This window comes from Oncorhynchus tshawytscha, linkage group LG07 (assembly GCF_018296145.1).
Source record: "Oncorhynchus tshawytscha isolate Ot180627B linkage group LG07, Otsh_v2.0, whole genome shotgun sequence".
Taxonomy (NCBI): Eukaryota; Metazoa; Chordata; class Actinopteri; order Salmoniformes; family Salmonidae; genus Oncorhynchus; species Oncorhynchus tshawytscha.
Genome location: NC_056435.1, coordinates 17246390 through 17270662, shown reverse-complemented (window position 1 = coordinate 17270662; position 24273 = coordinate 17246390). Strand labels below are relative to the sequence as shown.

Below are 24273 nucleotides of genomic sequence, written 5' to 3'. Positions count from 1 at the left end.
ACTGGTTGTTCATTCTATAGTTTCCAGCCAATCACACTGGTTGTTCATTCTATAGTTTCTAGCCAATCACACTGGTTGTTCATTCTATAGTTTCTAGCCAGTCACACTGGTTGTTCATTCTATAGTTTCTAGTCAATTGCACTGGTTGTTCATTCTATAGTTTCTAGCCAATCACACTGGTTGTTCATTCTGTAGTTTCTAGCCAATTGCACTGGTTGTCAATCCTATAGTTTCTAGCCAATCAGAAAATGCTGCTGTCTCATCCGTACCCTACGGCAGGTCAGAGGTCGCATTTCAGAATGTCAACATTGTTGCTGTAATGGCTTCAAACAATGTCCTAATATTCTAATTAGCCACTTGGATATGTTCTGTAGGAATTGATGAAGCTACAAAGAGGGGGGTCCACCAACAAAACGTTAAAGATATTGGGAAGCCTTTAATCCATTTTTACAACATTTCTAAGGGTGATTTTGCGTAAAAGTGAAGCTGAACCACAGTGATAATTATCCTTAAAGGTTCAATATGCAGAAATCTCTCCACCATTTGACAAAATTGTGATATTTCGCCTGATTTCAGTATGTCTACACTCCGAGCTTGTTTTGTCACAATCATTGTACACTGCTCAAAAAAATAAAGGGAACACTTAAACAACACAATGTAACTCCAAGTCAATCACACTTCTGTGAAATCAAACTGTCCACTTAGGAAGCAACACAGATTGACAATACATTTCACATGCTGTTGTGCAAATGGAATAGACAACAGGTGGAAATTATAGGCAATTAGCAAGACTCCCCCAATAAAGGAGTGGTTCTGCAGGTGGTAACCACAGACCACTTCTCAGTTCCTATGCTTCCTGGCTGATGTTTTGGTCACTTTTGCATGCTGGCAGTGCTTTCACTCTAGTTGTAGCATGAGACGGAGTCTACAACCCACACAAGTGGCTCAGGTAGTGCAGCTCATCCAGGATGGCACATCAATGCGAGCTGTGGCAAGAAGGTTTGCTGTGTCTGTCAGCGTAGTGTCCAGAGCATGGAGGCGCTACCAGGAGACAGGCCAGTACATCAGGAGACGTGGAGGAGACCGTAGGAGGGCAACAAACCAGCAGCAGGACCGCTACCTCCGCATTTGTGCAAGGAGCAGGAGGAGCACTGCCAGAGCCCTGCCACAGCCCTGCAAAATGACCTCCAGCAGGCCACAAATGTGCATGTGTCTGCTCAAACGGTCAGAAACAGACTCCATGAGGGTGGTATGAGGGCCCAACGTCCACAGGTGGGGGTTGTGCTTACAGCCCAACACCGTGCAGGACGTTTGGCATTTGCCAGAGAACACCAAGATTGGCAAATTCGCCACTGGCGCCCTGTGCTCTTCACAGATGAAAGCAGGTTCACACTGAGCACATGTGACAGATGTGACAGTCTGGAGATGCCGTGGAGAACGTTCTGCTGCCTGCAACATCCTCCAGCATGACCGGTTTGTCGGTGGGTCAGTCATGGTGTGGGGTGGCATTTCTTTGGGGGGCCGCACAGCCCTCCATGTGCTTGCCAGAGGTAGCCTGACTGCCATTAGGTACCGAGATGAGATCCTCAGACCCTTTGTGAGACCATATGCTGGTGCGGTTGGCCCTGGGTTCCTCCTAATGCATGACAATGCTAGACCTCATGTGGCTGGAGTGTGTCAGCAGTTCCTGCAAGAGGAAGGCATTGATGCTATGGACTGGCACGCCCGTTCCCCAGACCTGAATCCAATTGAGCACATCTGGGACATCATGTCTCGCTCGATCCACCAACACCACGTTGCACCATAGACTGTCCAGGAGTTGGCAGATGCTTTAGTCCAGATCTGGGAGGAGATCCCTCAGTTGACCATCCACCACCTCATCAGGAGCATGCCCAGGCGTTGTTGGGAGGTCATACAGGCACGTGGAGGCCACACACACTACTGAGCCTCATTTTGACTTGTTTTAAGGACATTACATTACAGTTGGATCAGCCTGTAATGTGGTTTTCCACTTGAATTTTGAGTGTCACTCCAAATCCAGACCTCCATGGGTTGATAAATTTGATTTCCATTGATAATTTTTGTGTGATTTTGTTGTCAGCACATTCAACTATGTAAAGAAAAAAGTATTTAGTAAGAATATTTCATTAATTCAAATCTAGGATGTGTTATTTTAGTGTTCCCTTTATTTTTTGAGCAGTGTATTATCTAAACCGCTGTGAAATATATTTTCCTAAACCTCAAATATTGCATTTCCTGCAGTTTGAAGCTGGTGTACAAAATCCTAAGGTAAAAGACTCAAAAACAACACTTAAGAATGGGAAGCATAGACATAGCGCACATAGATCAGATCTGTGACTTCTTCGACTTGCTTTCAATGAGAATGACAAATCTGTAACATACATTTCTATGTGACGTTGGTCAGGTCACCCAAAAAGTGACATGTTGCAGCTTTAAGGCCTATAAACAGGTCATTGCTTGAATTCTGATCATTACAGAGCATGTGGCCAAGTCTCCAAAAGGCTTTTCAGCCAATCATATTTAATGTCTTTTAGAATGGGCTTCCAGGATCTTGTTTTCCACTCATAGCTGGTTATGTCATCGACATAGCTGTCCCCCAGTATAAGTTATGGACATGTTAATGAGGCAGTACAGACTCATTGTGAGTCCTGAGTATTGTTTTAAAGTATTATCAAGATTGGTGGGGAACAGGCAATGTAATATCCATAAAGGTTTTAGGAAATGTAAAACCTGGAGCTGACATCAGATCATCTTGAAACTTTCTCTGGAAAGTGAACTTTCATCAAGGTTTTATATGGTTTATAATTAGTTCCTGCTTTTCATTGTCAGTATGTTTTAAATGGTCTATAATTAGTTCCTGCTTTTCATTGTCAGTAGGTTTTATTTGGTTTGTAATTAGTTCCTGCTTTACATTGTCAGTATGTTTTATATGGTCTATAATTAGTTCCTGCTTTTCTTTGTCAGTAGGTTTTATATGGTTTATAATTAGTTCCTGCTTTTCATTGTCAGTATGTTTTATATGGTTTATAATTAGTTCCTGCTTTTCATTGTCAGTATGTTTTTTCAGCTTTATGATGTCAGTAACATACATAACGGTTGTGGATGTGATGGATCGTATCTTCTCTTCAGAAGCTGTTCCATTCACCACATTCTGTGTGCTTGTTCTGAGATATTTTCTTCAGACGTCTAAATCAAATCAAATTTCAAATTTTATTTGTCACATACACATGGTTAGCAGATGTTAATGTGAGTGTAGCGAAATGCTTGTGCTTCTAGTTCCGACAATGCAGTAATAACCAACAAGTAATCTAGCTAACAATTCCAAAACTACTACCTTATAGACACAAGTGTAAGGGGATAAAGAATATGTACATAAAGATATATGAGTGAGTGATGGTACAGAGTGGCATAGGCAAGATACAGTAGATGGTATTGAGTGCAGTATATACATATGAGATGAGTATGTAAACAAAGTGGCATAGTTAAAGTGGCTAGTGATACATGTATTACATAAAGATGCAGTAGATGATATAGAGTACAGTATATACATATGAGATGAATAATGTAGGGTATGTAAACATTATATTAGGTAGCATTGTTTAAAGGGGCTAGTGATATATTTTACATCATTTCCCATCAATTCCCATTATTAAAGTGGCTGGAGTTGAGTCAGTGTGTTGGCAGCAGCCACTAAATGTTAGTGGTGGCTGTTTAACAGTCTGATGGCCTTGAGATAGAAGCTGTTTTTCAGTCTCTCAGTCCCAGCTTTGATGCACCTGTACTGACCTCGCCTTCTGGATGATAGCGGGGTGAACAGGCAGTGGCTCGGGTGGTTGTTGTCCTTGATGATCTTTATGGCCTTCCTGTGACATCGGGTGGTGTAGGTGTCCTGGAGGGCAGGTAGTTTGCCCCGGTGATGCATTGTGCAGACCTCACTACCCTCTGGAGAGCCTTACGGTTGTGGGCGGAGCAGTTACCATACCAGGCGGTGATACAGCCCGACAGGATGCTCTCGATTGTGCATCTGTAGAAGTTTGTGAGTGCTTTTGGTGACAAGCCGAATTTCTTCAGCCTCCTGAGGTTGAAGAGGCGCTGCTGCGCCTTCTTCACGATGCTGTCTGTGTGGGTGGACCAATTCAGTTTGTCTGTGTTGTGTACGCCGAGGAACTTAAAACTTACTACCCTCTCCACTACTGTTCCATCAATGTGGATAGGGGGGTGTTCCCTCTGCTGTTTCCTGAAGTCCACAATCATCTCCTTAGTTTTGTTGATGTTGAGTTCCTGACACCACACTCCGAGGGCCCTCACCTCCTCCCTGTAGTCCGTCTCGTCGTTGTTGGTAATCAAGCCTACCACTGTTGTGTCGTCCGCAAACTTGATGATTGAGTTGGAGCGTGCGTGGCCACGCAGTCGTGGGTGAACAGGGAGTACAGGAGAGGGCTCAGAACGCACCCTTGTGGGGCCCCAGTGTTGAGGATCAGCGGGGTGGAAATGTTGTTGCCTACCCTCACCACCTGGGGGCGGCCCGTCAGGAAGTCCAGTACCCAGTTGCACAGGGCGGGGTCGAGACCCAGGGTCTCGAGCTTGATGACGAGCTTGGAGGGCACTATGGTGTTAAATGCCGAGCTGTAGTCGATGAACAGCATTCTCACATAGGTATTCCTCTTGTCCAGATGGGTTAGGGCAGTGTGCAGTGTGGTTGAGATTGCATCGTCTGTGGACCTATTTGGGCGGTAAGCAAATTGGAGTGGGTCTAGGGTGTCAGGTAGGGTGGAGGTGATATGGTCCTTGACTAGTCTCTCAAAGCACTTCATGATGATGGAAGTGAGTGCTACGGGGCGGTAGTCGTTTAGCTCAGTTACCTTAGCTTTCTTGGGAACAGGAACAATGGTGGCCCTCTTGAAGCATGTGGGAACAACAGACTGGGATAGGGATTGATTGAATATGTCCGTAAACACACCAGCCAGCTGGTTTGCGCATGCTCTGAGGGGGCGGCTGGGGATGCCGTCTGGGCCTGCAGCCTTGCGAGGGTTGACACGTTTAAATGTTTTCCTCACGTCAGCTGCAGTGAAGGAGAGTCTGCATGTTTTAGTTGCGGGCCGTGTCAGTGGCACTGTATTGTCCTCAAAGCGGGCAAAAAAGTTATTTAGTCTGCCTGGGAGCAAGACATCCTGGTCCGTGACTGGGCTGGTTTTCTTTTTTGTAATCCGTGATTGACTGTAGACCCTGCCACATACCTCTTGTGTCTGAGCCATTAAATTGAGATTCTACTTTGTCTCTATACTGACGCTTAGCTTGTTTGATTGCCTTGCGGAGGGAATAGTTACACTGTCATGTTTCCGGTCACCTTGCCCTGATTAAAAGCAGTGGTTCGGGCTTTCAGTTTCACGCGAATGCTGCCATCAATCCACGGTTTCTGGTTTGGGAATGTTTTAATCGTTGCTATGGGAACGACATCTTCAACGCACGTTCTAATGAACTCGCTCACCGAATCAGCGTATTCGTCAATGTTGTTGTCTGACGCAATACGAAACATATCCCAGTCCACGTGATGGAAGCAGTCTTGGAGTGTGGAATCAGATTGGTTGGACCAGCGTTGAACATACCGCTTCTTGTTTTAGTTTCTGTCTGTAGGCAGGGATCAACAAAATGGAGTCGTGGTCAGCTTTTCCGAAAGGAGGGTGGGGCAGGGCCTTATATGCGTCGCGGAAGTTAGAATAGCAGTGATCCAAGGTTTTTCCACCCCTGATTGCGCAATCGATATCCTGATAAAATTTAGGGAGTCTTGTTTTCAGATTAGCCTTGTTAAAATCCCCAGCTACAATGAATGTAGCCTCCGGATAAATGGATTCCAGTTTGCAAAGCGTCAAATAAAGTTTGTTCAGAGCCATCGATGTGTCTGCTTGGGGGGGAATATATACGGCTGTCATTATAATCGAAGAGAATTCCCTTGGTAGATAGTGCGGTCGACATTTGATTGTGAGGAATTCTAAATCAGGTGAACAGAAGGACTTGAGTACCTGTATGTTGTTTTGATCACACCACGTCACGTTAACCGTGAAGCATACGCCCCGCCCCTCTTCTTACCAGAAAGATGTTTGTTTCTGTCTGCGCGATGCGTGGAGAAACCAGCTGGCTGCACCGATTCCGATAGCGTCTCTCCAGTGAGCCATGTTTCCGTGAAGCAAAGACCGTTACAGTCTCTGATGTCCCTCTGGAATGCTACCCTTGCTCGGATTTCATCAACCTTGTTGTCAAGAGACTGGACATTGGCGAGAAGAATGCTAGGGAGTGGTGCACGATGTGCCCGTCTCCGGAGTCTGACCAGAAGACCGCTCTGTTTCCCCCTTTTACGAAGTCGTTTTTGGGTCGCCGGCTGGGATCCATTCCGTTGTCCTGGGTGAAAGGCAGAACACAGGATCCGCTTCGCGAAAGTCATATTCTTGGTCGTACTGATGGTGAGTTGACGCTGCTCTTATGTTCAGTAGTTCTTCTCGACTGTATGTAATGAAACCTAAGATGACCTGGGTTACTAATGTAAGAAATAACACGTAAAAAAAAAAAGGAGTGGAAGGAGTTTTACCAAGTTAGGGAACCTAAAAGAGCATAATAGAAAACACACAAGAGAAAAGCCTTTCCAATGCTCCCAGTTTGGAAAGAGATTTTCATGAACTCATGAACTAATATTACATGAAAGGACACACACAGGGGAAAAATCACACAATTGCTCCCAGTGTGGAAAGAGTCTTACGCAGTTAGGGAACCTAAAACAACATAAGAGAATACACACTGGAGAAAAACCTTACCTGTGGAAAGAATTTTAGGTTATTACAAATTTTAAAATCACATGCGAGAACACACACAGGGGAAAAACCAGACAATTGCATCCAATGTGGAAAGAGTTTTTCCCATTTAGGGAACCTGAACAAACATTAAAAATACACTCTGGAGAGAAGCCTGTTCTCATTGTGGAAAGAATTTTACTTTGTCAGAAAGCTTAAAATTACATGAGAGGACACACACAGAAAAAAACACACAATTGCTCCCAGTGTGGAAAAGGTTTTTCCCATTCAGCGACCCAAAATCAGCATAAGAGAATACATTCTCGAGAGAAGCCCTACCGCTGTTCCCAATGTGGAAAGAATTTTGCACTGTCAGATAACCTGAAAGAGCATGAGAGGACAAACATAGGAGAAAAGCCTTCCCAATGCTCCCAGTGTGGAAAGAGATTTTCACGATCACAGGACCTTAAGAAGCATGAATTGACACACACAGGAGAAAAGTCTTACCACTGCTCCCAGTGTGGAGAGTGTTTTACTGACTTAGATAGCCTGAACATACATAAGATAATACACTCTAAAGAGAAACCTTACCATTGTTCCCAGTGTGGAAAGAGTTTTACTTAGCTTGGTAACCTGAAAAGGCATGTGGACATACACACGCAGGGAAGGATAAGCTCACAGTTTGGAAAGAGTTTTAGTTAGGGAACCCAATTGTGGAAAGACATTTTCCCGGACAGAGGACCTGAAATCACATGGCGGAATAGACAAGCTGTGTCCTGATGAGTCACTGTGTTCTGATGAGTCACTGTGTTCTGACTGATGTTTGACTGTTGTTTTATGTCACATTAAATCATATTGTTTATATGAAATTTAACTCAAAAATAGCCCTCTACTTTTGTTTTAGTTTTTTCCTCTGGAGACATGATCATGTCTAAAATCAGATTCACATTTTAAAATGTGTTTAATTGAATACAAGTATGAACCCTTATTATTCCACAATGTGCTGATTGTAAAAACGATTTGATTTGAATAAACTGTATAGAACGATGTTAGTCACTAGTGGACATTCATTATCTACATCTACATCTATGTACTTACAGAAATGGGTTATTCTGAATGGAGTGCTGGAAGGAAGATCACACAACGTATCAGGACAGGTCTTCTGATTGGGTGAATGGATGTCAGGAGAGGTCTTCTGAGTGGGTGAACAGATGTCAGGAGGGGTCTTCTGTTTGGATGAATGGATATCAGGACAGGTCTTCTGAATGGGTGAATGGATGTCAGGACAGGTCTTCTGATTGGATGAATGGGTGGCTGGAGGGGTCTTCTGATTGGGTGACAGTTTGAGGTTGTGGACAGGTGTCTTTTATACGTATAACAAGTTCAAACAGGTGCCATTAATACAGGTAATGAGTGGAGGACAGAGGAGCCTCTTAAAGAAGAATTTATAGGTCTGTGAGAGACAGAAATCTTGCTTGTTTGTAGGTGACCAAATACTTATTTTCCACCATACTTGCAAATAAATTAATAAAAAATCCTAAAATGTGATTTTTTTTTTTTTTTCTCATTTTGTCTGTCATAGTTGAAGTGTACCTATGATGAAAATTACAGGTTTCTCTCATCTTTTTAAGTGGGAGAACTTGCACAATTGGTGGCTGACTAAATACTTTTTTGCCCCACTGTATCTGGTAAAGAGGAGGTTACCATCTCTGATCCACCTCAGTAGTCCTGTCGTGTCCACCTATCTGGTAAAGAGGGATCTCTGGTTACCATCTCTGATCCACCTGGTAGTTAGTCCTAGTACTGTAGTGTCCACCTACCTGGTAAAAGAGGTCTGATCCACCCAGTATCCACCTATCTGGTCCATCTAGTCACAACCGAGAATCATGAATTGACTTCCTGAAACAAATACCAAAAGATAATTTTGGGGTGGAATTTTCCTTTAACTATTCAACCACTGGTTCATCTGTGAAGCTACTCAACCAATAGTTTGAGGTTCCACCTATCTGGTAAAGAGGTTACCATCTCTGGTCCATCTCAGTAGTACTGTAGTGTCCACCTACCTGGTAAAGAGGAGGTTACCATCTCTGATCCACCTCAGTAGTACTGTAGTGTCCACCTACCTGGTAAAGAGGAGGTTACCATCTCTGATCCACCTCAGTAGTCCTGTCGTGTCCACCTATCTGGTAACTCCATCTAGTCACAACCGAGAATCATGAATTGACTTCCTGAAACAAATACCAAAAGATAATTTTGGGGTGGAATTTTCCTTTAACTATTCAACCACTATGGTTCATCTGTGAGCTAGCTACTCAACCAATAGTTTGAGCTGCCTGATCCTGTGATATTCTGTTCACTAGGAGAGTCCGTATGTATATAGCCTACTGCTGCTATGACCCAGTTTATCCCTCCCTCCTCTCCATCAGGCCCGGCTTTTGTTTTGTTTCCGGAGTCCGGAGACTCTGCTAAGCATTTTGGAGATGATTTACTTTTTGTCTTACAAGGGGTACCCCACAACCCCGTGAAACCCCTTAATTCAAGGATGTAGAACTTGTGGTCAGTGCCTCTTTGTATGCAGTCTGGTGATATACCAGGGCCTGGGGATGCAGTTAGGTTTGTATGCAGTCTGGTGATATCTAGTGGACGGTTTTTCAGAAACAGCTTGTCAACCACCTCGGTAGCTTGCTAGCCAACATAGCCGAAAGATTCAAGCTATTTAGACGCTTTACGTATAAAACAGAACAACAACAACGAGTCAGCCACCTTGGTAGCCAATAGCCGAAATATTTAGACTGTTTCTGTTCATATTTGGCTCTGTGGCATGCGAGACTACACACAGGAGAAAAGCCTTACCAATGCTCCCACTGTGGAAAGAGTTTTGCCGTGTTAGCTGGATTCCGTCTGCCCACTCTTCAGTTTTCAATGAGGAGACTCTCAGTTAGATAGCAAATGTTCAGTTTTTCCAAAAAGATTATTTGTGTAGGAGAAATCGCTCCGTTTTGTTCATCACGTTTGGCTGAGAAAAAAAACAAACAAATTCAGTCATTACAACGTGAACTTTTTTCCAAATTAACTCCATAATATCGACAGAAACATGGCAAACATTGTTTAGAATCAATCCTCAAGGTGTTTTTCACATATCTATTCGATGATAAGTCACTCATGGCAGTTTGGTTTCTCCTCTGTTCAAAATGGAAAAATGAATGCACCTGGAGATTACGCAATAGTTTCGACGGAGGACACCGAGCGGACACCTGGTAAATGTAGTCTCTTATGGTCAATTTTCCAATGATATGCCTACAAATACGTCACAATGCTGCAAACACCTTGGGGAAACGACAGAAAGTGTAGGCTCTCTCCTTGCACATTCACAGCCATATAAGGAGACATTGGAACACAGCGCCTCAAAAATCTGGCTCACTTCCTGTATGAAATTTCAGAGTGTTTTCTTTCCAAAGCTGTCAATTATATGCATAGTCGAGCATCTTTTCGTGACAAAATATCTTGTTTAAAATGGGAACGTTTTTCATTCAAAAATGAAATACTGCCCCCAGAGGTTCAAGAGGTTAATGCCTATTAAGAGTATCTTATCAACTTTATTTCACTTGGAGATGTTTCATTATAAAGAACATAACATGACAATACAAGACATCTAAGTAGCTGAATATGATTATGGACTAACAGTCTAAAGGACACAACTCATGTTATTCTGGTTAAACAGTGGGAAACTAGTTGATTAAGGAGTGGGGAGTTTTTTACAGTTAGGAAATAATATGTCATGTTTTACTCGTACCTCAGCCAGCATTGTGAGTAGTTAGGAAATAATATGTCATGTTTTACTCGTACCTCAGCCAGCATTGTGAATGGTTAGGAAATAATATGTCATGTTTTACTCGTACCTCAGCCAGCATGAATGAATTTATTTGCAAATTATGGTGGAAAATAAGTATTTGGTCTACAAATTACAGGCCTCTCTCATCTTTTTAAGTGGGAGAACTTGCACAATTGGTGGCTGACTAAATACTTTTTTGCCCCACTGTATTTAAAAAAATGTTTTCCTTTATTTAACTAGGCAAGTCAGTTAAGAACAAATTCTTATTTTCAATGACAGCCTAGGAACAGTGGGTTAACTGCCTATTCAGGGGCAGAACGACAGATTTGTATCTTGTCAGCTCAGGGATTTGAACTTGCAACCTTCCAGTTAATAGTCCAACGCTCTAACCACTAGGCTACCCTGCCGTATAATGACGTATTGTTACACCATGTAGGAGGAGCAGTATAGATTTTGTCTGTTCATTATATACATCTACATGATGTATTGTTACACCATGTAGGAGCAGTATAGACCTAGTCTGTTCATTATATACATCAACATGATGTATTGTTACACCATGTAAGAGCAGTATAGACCTACAGTAGCTAGCTACTTATTTAGATTTAGCATGACTTAAATGAATCTGCCTTAAATGTGCTGTAGTGAACATTTTTATTCACACTAACCAATCAACACATTCCTGTATTTGTATGTCTCAATATAATAGTATTATTTAATTAAATCCATTTAAAATAATCTTTGTCTGAAAATAAAATATGATCCTCAACTGCGTTTACCCTCCAGTCAGCAGACGGCGATGTGCGTCTTTCAGGCGACGCTGCCAGCATGACGTATAATCTAGTGGACGGTTCTTCAGAAACAGCTCGTCAACCACCTCTGTAGCTTGCTAGCCAACAAAGCCGAAAGATTCAAGCTATTTATATGCTTTCGGTGGATATTAGCTACTGTGTTTTAGACACACTTCTGTTGTATCTACTTGTTAACCTATTTAATGTAATATTACGTTATTTTGTATTAGTCAGCTATAGCAGCTGGTTGGTTAAGTTAGCACTAGCCTTAGTCGCTAATGATAAACATCACCGACCATGAGCTCCCTAAACTACTCCTGTCCTGTTAAAGTAGAGGAGGTCTGCTGGACGGAGAAAGAAGCTCTGGGGCTGAACATTGTTGTGAAAGAGGAGAAGGAAGAAGAGGATGTTACAGTAAAACAAGAAGAGAAAGACGTTTATGGAATGAAGGATGAAGAGGGGGAGATTACTGTCACATTAGAGGAGGACGAAGAAGAGAAGACTGGAGAACTGATTAACACCAGTAAATACAGTGAGTACTATCTTATAAAACAGGGAAGTTGATCTGATTAACACCAGTAAATACAGTGAGTACTATCTTATAAAACAGGGGCACAAATTATGCAGTTGTTGAACTAATGTGTGATTTTTAAAAGGGCGTTCTACACTTGAATATATTTTTGTACTGTATGAATTGGTCATGATGTCCTCCAGTGATTTTTCACATTTTCCTGTTGAAAAGTGACATATAAATACAGTAAAGTATAAACACACTAAAGGGAAACAAATAAATGTTTTGAGCAAAATAGTGTTTTTTTAAACAACTGGAAACAAGAAGGTGTGAGTGATGTCATAGTAAGGTATTCAAGGAGTTGGCGTGATGGGAAGTCGTGATGTCATCCAATAGGCGACTGATTTTCATGTGAATATTCATTATTCTTTTTAAAATCGTTCCTGTTCGGTCAAGTTGGTTGTTGATCATTACTAGAAAGCCATTTTCAAGTCTTACCATAGACTTTCAATACGATTTAAGTCCAAACTGTAACTAGGCCACCCAGGAACATTCAATGTCATCTTGGTAAGCTCCTCCAGTGTAGATTTGGCCTTGTGGTTTCGGTTATTTTCCTGTTAGTACAGTTTTTTTGTATTCAGATCTCTGAAATGCACTCTACCTACATAACATTTAGTGTTCGCCTTATATTATGCTGGGGAAACAGTTTTCATGGACACAGAAATCCTAAATCATTTCAGAGTTTGCAAAATCCAATGGTTCTAACCGAGAGTCACCTTAACTTTATTGACAACACCCAAATGGATACTGTCATTAATGCGGTTCTTCAATAATTACACATAATATTTAATTCTGTAGCGTTACAGTCACATGTTCAACTATCAGCTGATCCAGGAAATAATTTTCTGAATGACAGTCACATGACAAACATCACGACATGCAACAACAACCAAAGTGCTTCTTCATTCATTACTCTGGTAAAGACAGTTATGCCGTGCTCCACGTTGGACCAAACATCCTTAACAAATTGATGTTTATAATGTGTTATTGTCTGCTTGATTTACAGTAGCGTCTCGTTAGTCTGTTTGCGCACAGAGATACTTAGCTCATAATGTGTAGAGAATGGTTCCTTGATGAATAGGCTATTGAACAACACACAGCTATTTTCCTTTTTATTCAGGACATTTAGAATGACAACACATTAAAGAGTAGTCTAGTGGGATTATTCACAAAATTATTTGGTGATCAGGTTATAAAATGTTGTGACAAAGACATTTTAGATTCCATGTTTCACCTGAAATATTAAATGATTTATAGTCCTTGGTCTATGGTGTTAGGTGAAGTTATGGGTCCTACAGTAGGTCCATGTTATTGCTAGGTGAAGTTATGGGCCAATTTGGCAAACACTTAGTTTACAAACCCTCCTTGTCAGGCTGATGGAAAAGCTAGCCAATGACCATTTTACTGGTTGAAGTGTTTTTTTAAAGTATGAAGCAGTTGATTTGAGACAAACACAAACATTACACAAAGCAGGAGATTCAAGCGAGCCTGGCAATTAGAATCCGAAAGTAGCGTGAAATGCACTCATATTCAACCTGTAAATGGAGGCTATTTTTGCAGTCAGCCTATGAGACCTCCCCTGAGTTTTCCCCCACGGTGGTGAATTAGTAAATCTTCGCTCACCATTTTTGCTCCAATCATATATACTACATCCATAACTAGTGGTTTCTTCATTACCAGATATACTACATCCATAACTAGTGGTTTCCTCATTACCGGATATACAACATCCATAACTAGTGGTTTCCTCATTACCAGATATACTACATTCATAACTAGTGGTTTCCTCATTACCAGATATACAACATCCATAACTAGTGGTTTCCTCATTATCAGATATACTACATCCAAAACTAGTGGTTTCCTCATTACCATATACACTACATTCATAATTAGTGGTTTCCTCATTACCAGATATACTACATCCCTAACTAGTGGTTTCCTCATTACCAGATAAACTACATCCATAACTTGCAGTTTCCTCACTAGCAGGGAGGAGTTTCTGCAACCAAATTGAGTGTGCTCCGCCCTCGTGCGGCCATTTTTAGCAAACACAGAAAGGGGCCAAAATTGGAGCCAAAAGTCATCTGGCATATTGCTTAGAGTTTCAGCAACTTTAATAACTTGTTTCTAGCCTCCAATCATCGAATTTACTACCAATGTGAAAACAATACAAAATTGTTGCTCACTTGACTGTTTAAAGACATTTGTCAAATAATTTAACAGACGGCAATTGTTGAACAACTTCATGGGTACGCTCTGGGCATCACCTTTTTAACTCAAATAAACAGTGGATTTCTGCTGTTTTGAGCCTTTAACCATCTGTCTAAATTTGTTGTTCACACAGGAGAGAGACAGGACTATCGTGGATCCTCTGGGGATCCTCAACAACATCATGATGCTGACGAGGCAGAGAAGAGTCTCTCCAGATCAGAACACCTCAAGAAACACCTGCAGAGACCCACAGGGAAGAAATCTCACCACTGCTCTGACTGTGGGAAGAGTTATTCAAGATCAGATTCACTTAAACTACATAAGAGAATACACCAGCGAGTACACACAGGAGAGAAACCTCACCACTGTTTTGACTGTGGGAAGAGTTACTTAAAATCAGATTCACTTAAACTACACCTGAGAATACACACTGGAGAGAATCTTCACTGCTGCTCAGACTGTGGGAAGAGATTCACCTCTTCAGTAGACCTTAAAATACATCAGAGAATTCACACTGGAGAGAAACCTTTTGGCTGTGATCAATGTGGGAAGAGTTTTACTAAGCCAAGCAACTTGAAATCACACCAGCGAATACACACTGGAGAGAAACCTTATGGCTGTGATCAATGTGGGAAGAATTTTACTCAGTCAAGCGGCCTGATATCACACCAGATAACACACACAGGAGAGAAACCATACAGCTGTACTCAATGTGGGAAGAGTTTTGCTACATCTGGCTATCTGAAGATACACCAGAGAATACACACAGGAGATAAACCTTTTAGTTGTGATCAATGTGGGAAGAGTTTTGCTACATCTGTCTATCTGAAAATACACCAGAGAATACATACTGGAGAGAAACCTTATAGCTGTAATCAATGTGGGAAGAGTTTTACTCAGTCAAGCAGCCTGAAATCACACCAAAGAATACACAGGAGAGAAATTCCATAGCTGTAATCAATGTGGGAAGAGTTTTACTCAGTCAAACAGCCTGATATCACACCAGCGGACACACACGAGAGAAACCTTATGGCTATGATCAATGTGACAAGAGATACTCTGATAAAATATATCTAATCAAACATCAGAAAATACATACATGAAGGAGTTGTTTCACGATATCAATGAAATATTGTCACAATGTAGAATGTTTTAACATTGTAGTCTGAGTATTTTAATGAATTTCACAATGTAGCACCCTAAATGTTTGCCCCCTGTTCATTTGATTTTAGCATGATATGGATTTTAGCCTCAGGGGAAAAATCCAGGCTCTGAATTGAAAGAGTATTATTTATGTGATTTAACAAAAATGTGCTAACAAAAAAAGAGTTGCGTTACACTTACCACGTTGGTGACCCTCTTGAATCAAAATGCAACACTTCAAAATGTAGCCATCTGTTTACATCTATTACTATTTATGTAAATTAACAAAAAGTGACTAACAAAAAAAGAGCAGGTGTGATGTTGTTTGTATGATGTTGTCGTGTTTTGTTTATAAAATAAAATACAAATATTTTCAGGTCTTTTTTCAATGACTTGATAAATTAGTTTCAACGTACTTGTCGCCGATTCACATAGATGCAGTATAATACATTTTATCAACATTCCTACATCACGCCAGTATTTCTTTACAACATTCAAATGCTAATTGTCTTTATTCCACGACTGAAGAAGTATGAATCAAATCCTCATATTTCAAACATTCCGCCTGACAAAGATACATGTTTTATTATTCCATGCCTCACCATTCATTAAGTTAATTATTGCCAATACATATTAACAAAGGGGTGTATATTTGATTTTGATATTTCATATTTACAATTCATGTAACGTTTAATTTGACTTTAGTTTTTTGGGTTTGTTCATGGAGAACGTTAGAACAAATATTGGAGTTAAAACAAGCTTATATTTTGTGTTGGATGTTGCATCCAATTGTTCATATTTTAATCAATGACATTTCCTTAAAATGCTCAGTCTTTCAGTTAAGTTTCTGTTTGTTGTGTACTAAATATTTCAGTTTGTTTTTATTTGTTTTTTTCCTGTGAAGCCATTGTCTTGAATCCATGTCTGAAATGTACTATATAAATAAAGCTTGATTTGATCATATTGCAAAACAAATGAACCAATCAACAGACTCTTGCTAAACCAATGAACAAATATGTGCAAAGGCATATCTTGGTCCATCTCAGACTGAATTTATACTGTTTTTCATGCTATCTTCTACCTTGTCAATATAGTGCATGGTCCATCTTAGTATGAAAAACAGTATCAATTTAGTATATCTTCCACTATGTCAATATAGTGCATGGTATGTAAGTTTAGTATCACTTTTCAACCAACCCAATGCATTTGTTGAAAATGAAAAATGTTGAAATGAACAATACATCACAGGATTCAACTACTGAAAACTGAAACAAACAAATGGATCAAACAGATCAATTCCACTTTTCAAGCCTGCTGAAGGCGTGGTGGAGTGGTAAAACACCACCCCCGGCTCAACCAGGGGCTTGAGGTGGTCTCCCACACCTCTGCTTATGTCATGTTCTGTGGCCTTGCTGTTCCATTTCTTGACTGCCCCTGCAACACAGAAAGAAACACGTTCAGTCATTAAATAAAACACTCAAAATAAACAATATGGAGCATCTGTGGCCTCAGTTACACCTGGTACCTAAATGTGACTTCTGTCATCCGATCACTCCAAACTGCATTAGGTTCAGATCTACCAGGTTGGGCCTTTGACATAGTCTGGATGCAGTCAGGCCACTCAACATAAAGAGGTGGGGTGAATGAGTGGGGAAAAGTACATTTGACACAAATTACCTTCATAATATCAAAGAACAAATGTGTGTCTGAGGGGAAATTATCTTTCATACAGCCAAAAGGGGTGAGAAATTACACCTATATCAGTGGATAAATTGCACTAATGTAAATAAACATAGATGATGGAACATATTCCCTTTTGTTGACATGATGAACGCTAAGGGGAGATAAATATTTACCATCCAAACCATGTGTGACCTCTCACCTCTCTGGCTGTAGAAGTGTTCTTCCTAACCAGTCCCTCAACAGCTCTCTGACTGAGCTCCACCCTCACTGGGTCCTCAGAGGAGAGGAAGGCTAAGGAGGGATGGAAGGATGAATGGATAAGTCAGTCAATAAAGTGTAGAGCTGCTGTCTGACAAAATCACTATTTTAGTAGTTCATTGAAGTAAATTAGGCTTTATGACTGCTGAATACCAACTATCAATCACTTAGATCATATATTTTTAGGTAGAGATACATCCTTGGGACGTCCCTAGCCCATTGAAGTTGACATTTCAAATGGTTAAGTTAGGGGTTAAGGTTAGGGTTTAGGGTAGCGATGTCCCAAGGATCCCAGATATCATTGACCATCATGCATTCTTCTGTTTCTTTTACATAGCAGGTGTAAAATAAACAGTGGTGTAAAAAGTACCCAATTGTCATACTTGAGTAAAGAAAACATTTAAAATGTGCAATGGATTATGGTCATTGCAGTTTAAAAAATAGCATCTAATTAGGCCAATCTGTATGTGGGGTTGTTTGAGAAGAACATAATTGTCAACACTAACAATCCATTCTAGCACCTCATCAGGCTCTGTAAATGGCTTCCTTTCCTTCTATTCCAGAGGACAGCAGAGGAACTTCATCGATTCTACTTCTTCATCAATACAAGCAGTGAACATCTGAAATTCACCCTCACCTTTGATGCCCATGAAACAAGTTACCCGATGGTTGGACGATACTTTTCTCGTCAATCATCTTAAATACTTAAACTGAAATCAACCAATCCTCCATTGTTAACGCAGTGGAAAGGTCAAATGCTTTATTATCTAAACATGTAAAGTGAGTGGGCTACGGGGATAAATAAAATGGTTAAGTTTAAAAGAGCAAATAAAATATATAAATGTTTTAAGTCCCATTGCAAAGTTACACCTCACAGTTCTATTTTTGGAGTTGTTACATAAAACCAATCAGAATTCAGAAGAATGATAAAATCAGGTGTGAAGTAATATGGAGGACCAGCCTATTCCCTGTGATGTAAACTACAACATAAATAACTTAAAATGTAGAACTTCATACTAAACCAATCATTTGCGCTCATGACTTGAGTGATTAAAGTAAACCAACGTTTTGGAAATACATAACACCATCTAACCAAAAATCAAAGAATGTTAGCTATATGCAGTTATCTTAGCCAGCCAGCTAACATCAGCTATTTAGCCAACTAGCTATTAGCCTAACCAGTGTAGCCAACCAGCACGGTTAAGGTCAACGAGACCAACTACCGGAGACCAGTTAGAACCCAACTAACAGTAAACCAAGGTGGAAAAAGTTACAAAACTCCTGTAGTCTAATTCACAGAAAACATGCTGAAAAGTAGTGATGGGGAAACAAAGCTTCCTGAAGCATTGGCTCTTTCCAGCCAATTGTGTCAAAAAAAGGTTAATTACTCAAGGCTTTGAGCGACACAGAATTTCGAACAGCCACATTGTTATAGATGACATCCCCCACACGTAGCAGCGAAGCCATTATGTCATATATTAAACCACTGGCCGTGTTCGAGAGCATAAAATCCATGCTGCTGTAACGGATGTGAAACGGCTAGCTTAGTTAGCGTTTCAATCGGTGACGTCACTTGCTCTGAGACCTTGAAGTAGTAGTTCCCCTTGCTCTGCAGGGGCCGTGGCTTTTGTGGAGCGATGGGTAACGACGCTTCGTGGGTGACTGTTGTTGATGTGTGCAGAGGGTCCCTGGTTCGCGCCCGTGTATGGGCGAGGGGACGGCCTAAAGTTAAAATGTTACACTGCGTTGTGGATAAACGGTGACTGGCTGACTGATTTATAAATAATAATAAGTAGTTATTGATGATGCAAGGTGATTTGTAAATTAGTCAGTCAGCAGCCACCTGCAATGTCGAACGAGCCCAATTTCAAACCAATCAGGTGTTCGATGAAATGATTCTTCAGACGTCATTGATCACATGCTGCTGATAAAGTTACACTGCTTTGAATTATACCGCTTAGCAACTTCAGTAAATGCCTCATAGCTCCAGTCTCAAACTTAACCCCATTCCTTCTGAAGAAGAGGAGGGCTGCTGGATGGAGAAAGAAGCTCTCGTGAAAGAGGAGGAGGAAGAGGAGGCTGTTACAATACAAAAACAAGTAGAGGTTGAGGCTGTTACCGTGAAAGAAGAAGAGAAAGACGTCTCCGTTAAATAAGAGGAAGACTCGTTCAGAGTTAAAGAGGAGGTCGACGACGACGTTTCAGTGAAAGAAGAGGAGGGGAGGTGACTGTCACATCGAACAATGAAGAAGAGGAGGAAACTGGATATCTGGGCCCGGTTTCCCAAACGCATCTTAACACCCTGGCCGTCCTATAATCCAAGCTGAAATCCCTCAATCTCACACAAATTATCAAGGAACCCACCAGGTACAACCCTAGATCCGTAAACATGGGCACCTTCATAGATATTATCCTGACCAACTTGCCCTCCAAATATACCTCTTCTGTTTTCAATCAGGATCTCAGCGGTCACTGCCACATTGCCTGCATCCGTTATGGGTCCGCGGTCAAACAACCACCCCTCATCACTGTCAAACACTTCTGCGAGCAGGCCTTTCTAATCGACCTGGCCCGGGTATCCTGGAAGGATATTGACCTCATCCCATCAGTAGAGGATGCCTGGTTGTTCTTTAAAGTAATTTCCTCACCATCTTAATCAGCTAAGACAACAACAAGTAAAATGGTGATGAATGGGCAGAGAGGGTCAGTTAACTACACACAGGGCCTGAGTTCGAGGCTGGGGCCGACAGATGAACAAAATAGAGTATCGTGATTAATGAACAGTCCAACAGGCATTGTGGGTGAAATTATATACATGATCTTGGTAACACGAGAGAAAGATACAATTATGGGTTCATTTTCTGTTCTGGTAAAATACATTGTCTATTGTATAGGACAGGAAGCCAGAGTGGGGCCATGGGAGAGGGCAACACATAGACACCTAGGGCAGCTGGACATACAAAGGTCAGAGGGATATACAAAGGAGGGGGTCAGCCAAATGACCAACTGATGGATTATAGACATGACTCACATATCCTTAGGACATGAAGACGCTGAAGGAATGACAGGGGAGACCCACAGTCTGCTGACCCTAGATAACACACAAACAGGAGAACGCATTAAGCTGAGTGAAGGGTCAATGCAAGGGTCTTGTCACCATTAGGATTTAATGGAAAGCAGATGGGGGCGTTATTGGGCTGAACAAGCAGGAAGCACGGATTGGGATGTAACTTAATTTGCATATGGGAGGGACTTATATGGTAGGTGTATAACTCAGAGCGAGGGCTCTGAAAAAGTGTGTGTGTTCCGCGGACCGCTCCGGCTTATGATACTGTTGTATTAAAAGTCTATATTGATTTTCACAAAGTTCTTGGTTGTGTCATATTTGAACCGATTTGACACCACAGCATCAGCTACAGTGGGGAGAACAAGTATTTGATACACTGCCGATTTTGCAGGTTTCCCTACTTACAAAGCATGTAGAGGTCTGAAATTTTTACCAGCGACAGCCCCAAAACCTGAAGGATCTGGAGAAGGTCTGTATGGAGGAGTGGGCCAAAATCCCTGCTGCATTGTGTGCAAACCTGGTCAAGAACTACAGGAAACGTATGATCTCTGTAATTGCAAACAAAGGTTTCTGTACCAAATATTAAGTTCCGCTTTTCTGATGTATCAAATACTTACGTCATGCAATAAAATGCAAATGAATTACTTAAAAATCATACAGTGTGATTTTCTGGAATTTTGTTTTAAATTCCGTCTCTCACAGTTGAAGTGTACCTATGATAAAAATTACAGACCTCTACATGCTTTGTAAGTAGGAAAACCTGCAAAATCGGCAGTGTATCAAATACTTGTTCTCCCCACTGTATATAGTGTTATAAGATAAACCATTTTTTTACAAATCCGTCAAGACACCAACTTAGACTTTACCGTGAAATGCTTTACTTACAAGCCCTTAACCAACAGAGCAGTTCAAGAAGAAGAAAATATTTACCAAGTAGACTAAAATAAAAAGTAATAATAAAAAGTAACACAATGAGAATAACGAGGCTATATACAGGGGGCACCGGTACCAAATCAGTGTGGAGGCTATATAAAAGGGGCACCGGAACCAAGTCAGTGTGCGGGGGTACAGGCTAGTTGAGGTAATCTGTACATGAATGTGGGGGTGTAGTGACTATGCATAGGTAACAAACAACCAGCGAGTAGCAGCAGTGCACAAAAGGGAGGGGGTGGGGGTGGGGGTCAATGTAAATTGTCTAGTGGCGATTTTATGAATTGTTCAGCAGTTGTATGGCTTGGGGTAGAAGCTGTTGAGGAGGCTTTTGGTCCTAGACTTGGTGCTCCGGCACCGCTTGCCGTGTGGTAGCAGAGAAAACCGTTTAAAACGTGGGTGACTGGAGTCTCTGACAATTTTGTGGGCTTTCCTCAGATGGCAGGAAGCTTAGCCACAGTGATGTACTGGGCTGTTCGCACTACCCTCTGTAGTGCCTTAAGGTCAGATGCCGAGCAGTTGCCATACCAGGTGGAGATCAGTGGTGCAGCTGCATTACCTTTTGAGGATCTGGGGACCCATGCCAAATCTTTTCAGTCTCCTGAGGGGAAAATATTTTGTTGTGCCCTCTTCATGACTGTCTTGGTATATACCCACGTGGGTGATTGAAAGATCAACTGAGGTCCACACTGCAGTCCAATTGATGGTGGTAATGCACCTTAAAGTTGGTTGCCCACCGCCATATAAAGTCCAAAGAAGAAAAAGAAGCCTGAAGAAAGGAGAAATGATGAGAAACTAATTTGGTTTACCTTTTGTGGCATCGTGACTGGTTACCTGTATTGATGTGATATGAAAGTGTTGTGTGAAATTATTTTGATGTGATATGACAGTATTGTGTGAAATTATGTTGATGTGATATGAAAGTACAGCGATTTATGTTTCTAGAAATGTATCGCAATTAAGAAACGATTCACATTTAGGTGGATTATTGGACTAACATAGCTGCCAGAGCCAGTCTACCTCTGAAAATAACATACAGTCCTTGGACCTTGAGGAGTAATGGGGGCAGCAATCAGCAGTAGAAACAATAACAAAGCGTACTCCCTGCCCGTTTCGGTAAAAAGCTGAGGGATGGGGCTGGAAAAATGCAACCCTCCATGATATCAACATTCTAGTTTTAACCATGTTTTGAGGATATACAGTGTTTGTTTATATTTAATGACAAACATTTTTTTTTAAAAGCTTATATTCTGGGTTCTGGTGGGGTACGACAGTGGATCTAAGCTCCTGAGGCATTTATAAGTGAACTCTTCAAGAAACAGATGGGTACATATCATTAAGCTGCCAAATGGATGTAACAACTGCTGATTGCCACTCTAAGAGTACATCTTGGGCTAATCTAATATGAGATATTGAGGACTACAGTATTTCAGGCATTGTCATTAGATGCATTTGATCAATTGTTAACATTTTGTTGATGGTCCACTCTTGATGTTCTACACGTTACAGTGTAGCTTCAGCCATTCCTACAGAACAACATTAAAGTGTAGAACCCCTTTACAGCATATTGGTTCAACGACTGCAGAGACGGTACTTACTGGTGTTAAACAGATCTCCAACCTCCTCTTCTTCTTTCAATGTGACAGTCATCTCCCCCTCCTCCTCTTTCACTCCCAAAACTGCATCTTCCTCTTTCTCTTCCTCCTCTTCTTTTAATGTAACATCCTCCTCCTCTTTCACTCTGAACGCGTCTTCCTCGTCATTCACTGAAACGTCTTTCTCTTCTTCTTTCACGGTAAAAGCCTCACCTTCTACTTGTTTTTGTATTGTAACAGCCTCCTCTTCCTCCTCCTCTTTGACCAGAGCTTATTTCTCCGTCCAGCAGACCTCCTCTTCTTTATCAGGAGGAGAGTAGCTTAGTGACCTCATGGTCGGGGCTAGCGACTAGCCTAGTTCTAAGCTAACCTAGCAAACCAGCTAGCTGACAAACACCGTAAATATATAATTAAATGGGCCAACAAGTACATACGACAGAAGTGTGTTTAATTCACAGCGACTAAAATACACCAAAAACAGTGTAAAGAGCGTGAATGTTGTAGCTATGCTAGAAAGCTACCGAGGTGTCTGACTAGCTGTTGTTGTTGAAGGAGCGTCCCGTCCACTAGATTATACGTCACACTGGCAGCGTCGCCTGAACCTAAAAGACGCACATCACCATTTGCTGACTGTTGTGGGCAACGCAGTTGAGGAACCAAAAGTACATTTTTCATTTTTGAGTTAAAAAAATTAAAGTAAAAAAAAATACGTTTATTAAGTCGTTCAAAGAGAAGCAGGTGTTGATTGATACGTGTTTAATGATTGAGAATTTAAAACAAACTTTACACCCACTACATATTTGTATTGAACCATACTTCTAACATGGATCATTTTGACACCAGAGACATATATTTTATCATAGCCATAATGTGGTTTATTCAATTATTCAATTTTTTAATGATCCATCCCACCAGAGGGTGGAGGGGCAACTGTATCACTGGTTTTGACCAGACAGACACCTGCAGACACACAGTATTGTGCCCCCCATGTACCCTCCTAAGATTGGACTTTTCTATACCAAGTATCACATGACTGTGTACAAAACTGCCAGGGGTAGAAAACTTTGACAAAACTCTGCCAGCGGTAGAAAACTGCCAACACTCTGCCAGCGGTATACAGTGCATTTGTAATGTATTCAGACCCCTTCACTTTTCCCGCATTTTATTTTAACGTTACAGCCTTATTCTAAACTTGAAGATTTTTTCCCCCACATCAAATCTACACACAATACCCCATAATGACATCACAACACCCCATAATGACATCACAATACCCCATAATGACAAACCAAAAATAAGTTTTTAGACATTTTTGCACATTTATTAACATAAGTATTCAGACCCTTTACTATGAGACTCGAAATGGAGCTCAGATGCATCCTGATT

At 41.2% G+C, this 24273-nt stretch overlaps 1 protein-coding gene across 1 annotated transcript in view; it reads left to right on the top strand.

The window, feature by feature from the left end:
- The window catches only part of LOC121846832 (zinc finger protein 664-like), a 64838-nt gene extending 48515 nt beyond the window's left edge, over positions 1 to 16323 (top strand). Inside the window, exon 2 of the mRNA XM_042325008.1 lies at positions 14309 to 16323. Within this exon, the coding sequence (XP_042180942.1) occupies positions 14309 to 15162 (854 nt within the window). The 3' untranslated portion in view covers positions 15163 to 16323. The remainder of the gene's footprint in view (positions 1 to 14308) is intronic.
- Positions 16324 to 24273: the final 7950 nt, after the last annotated feature.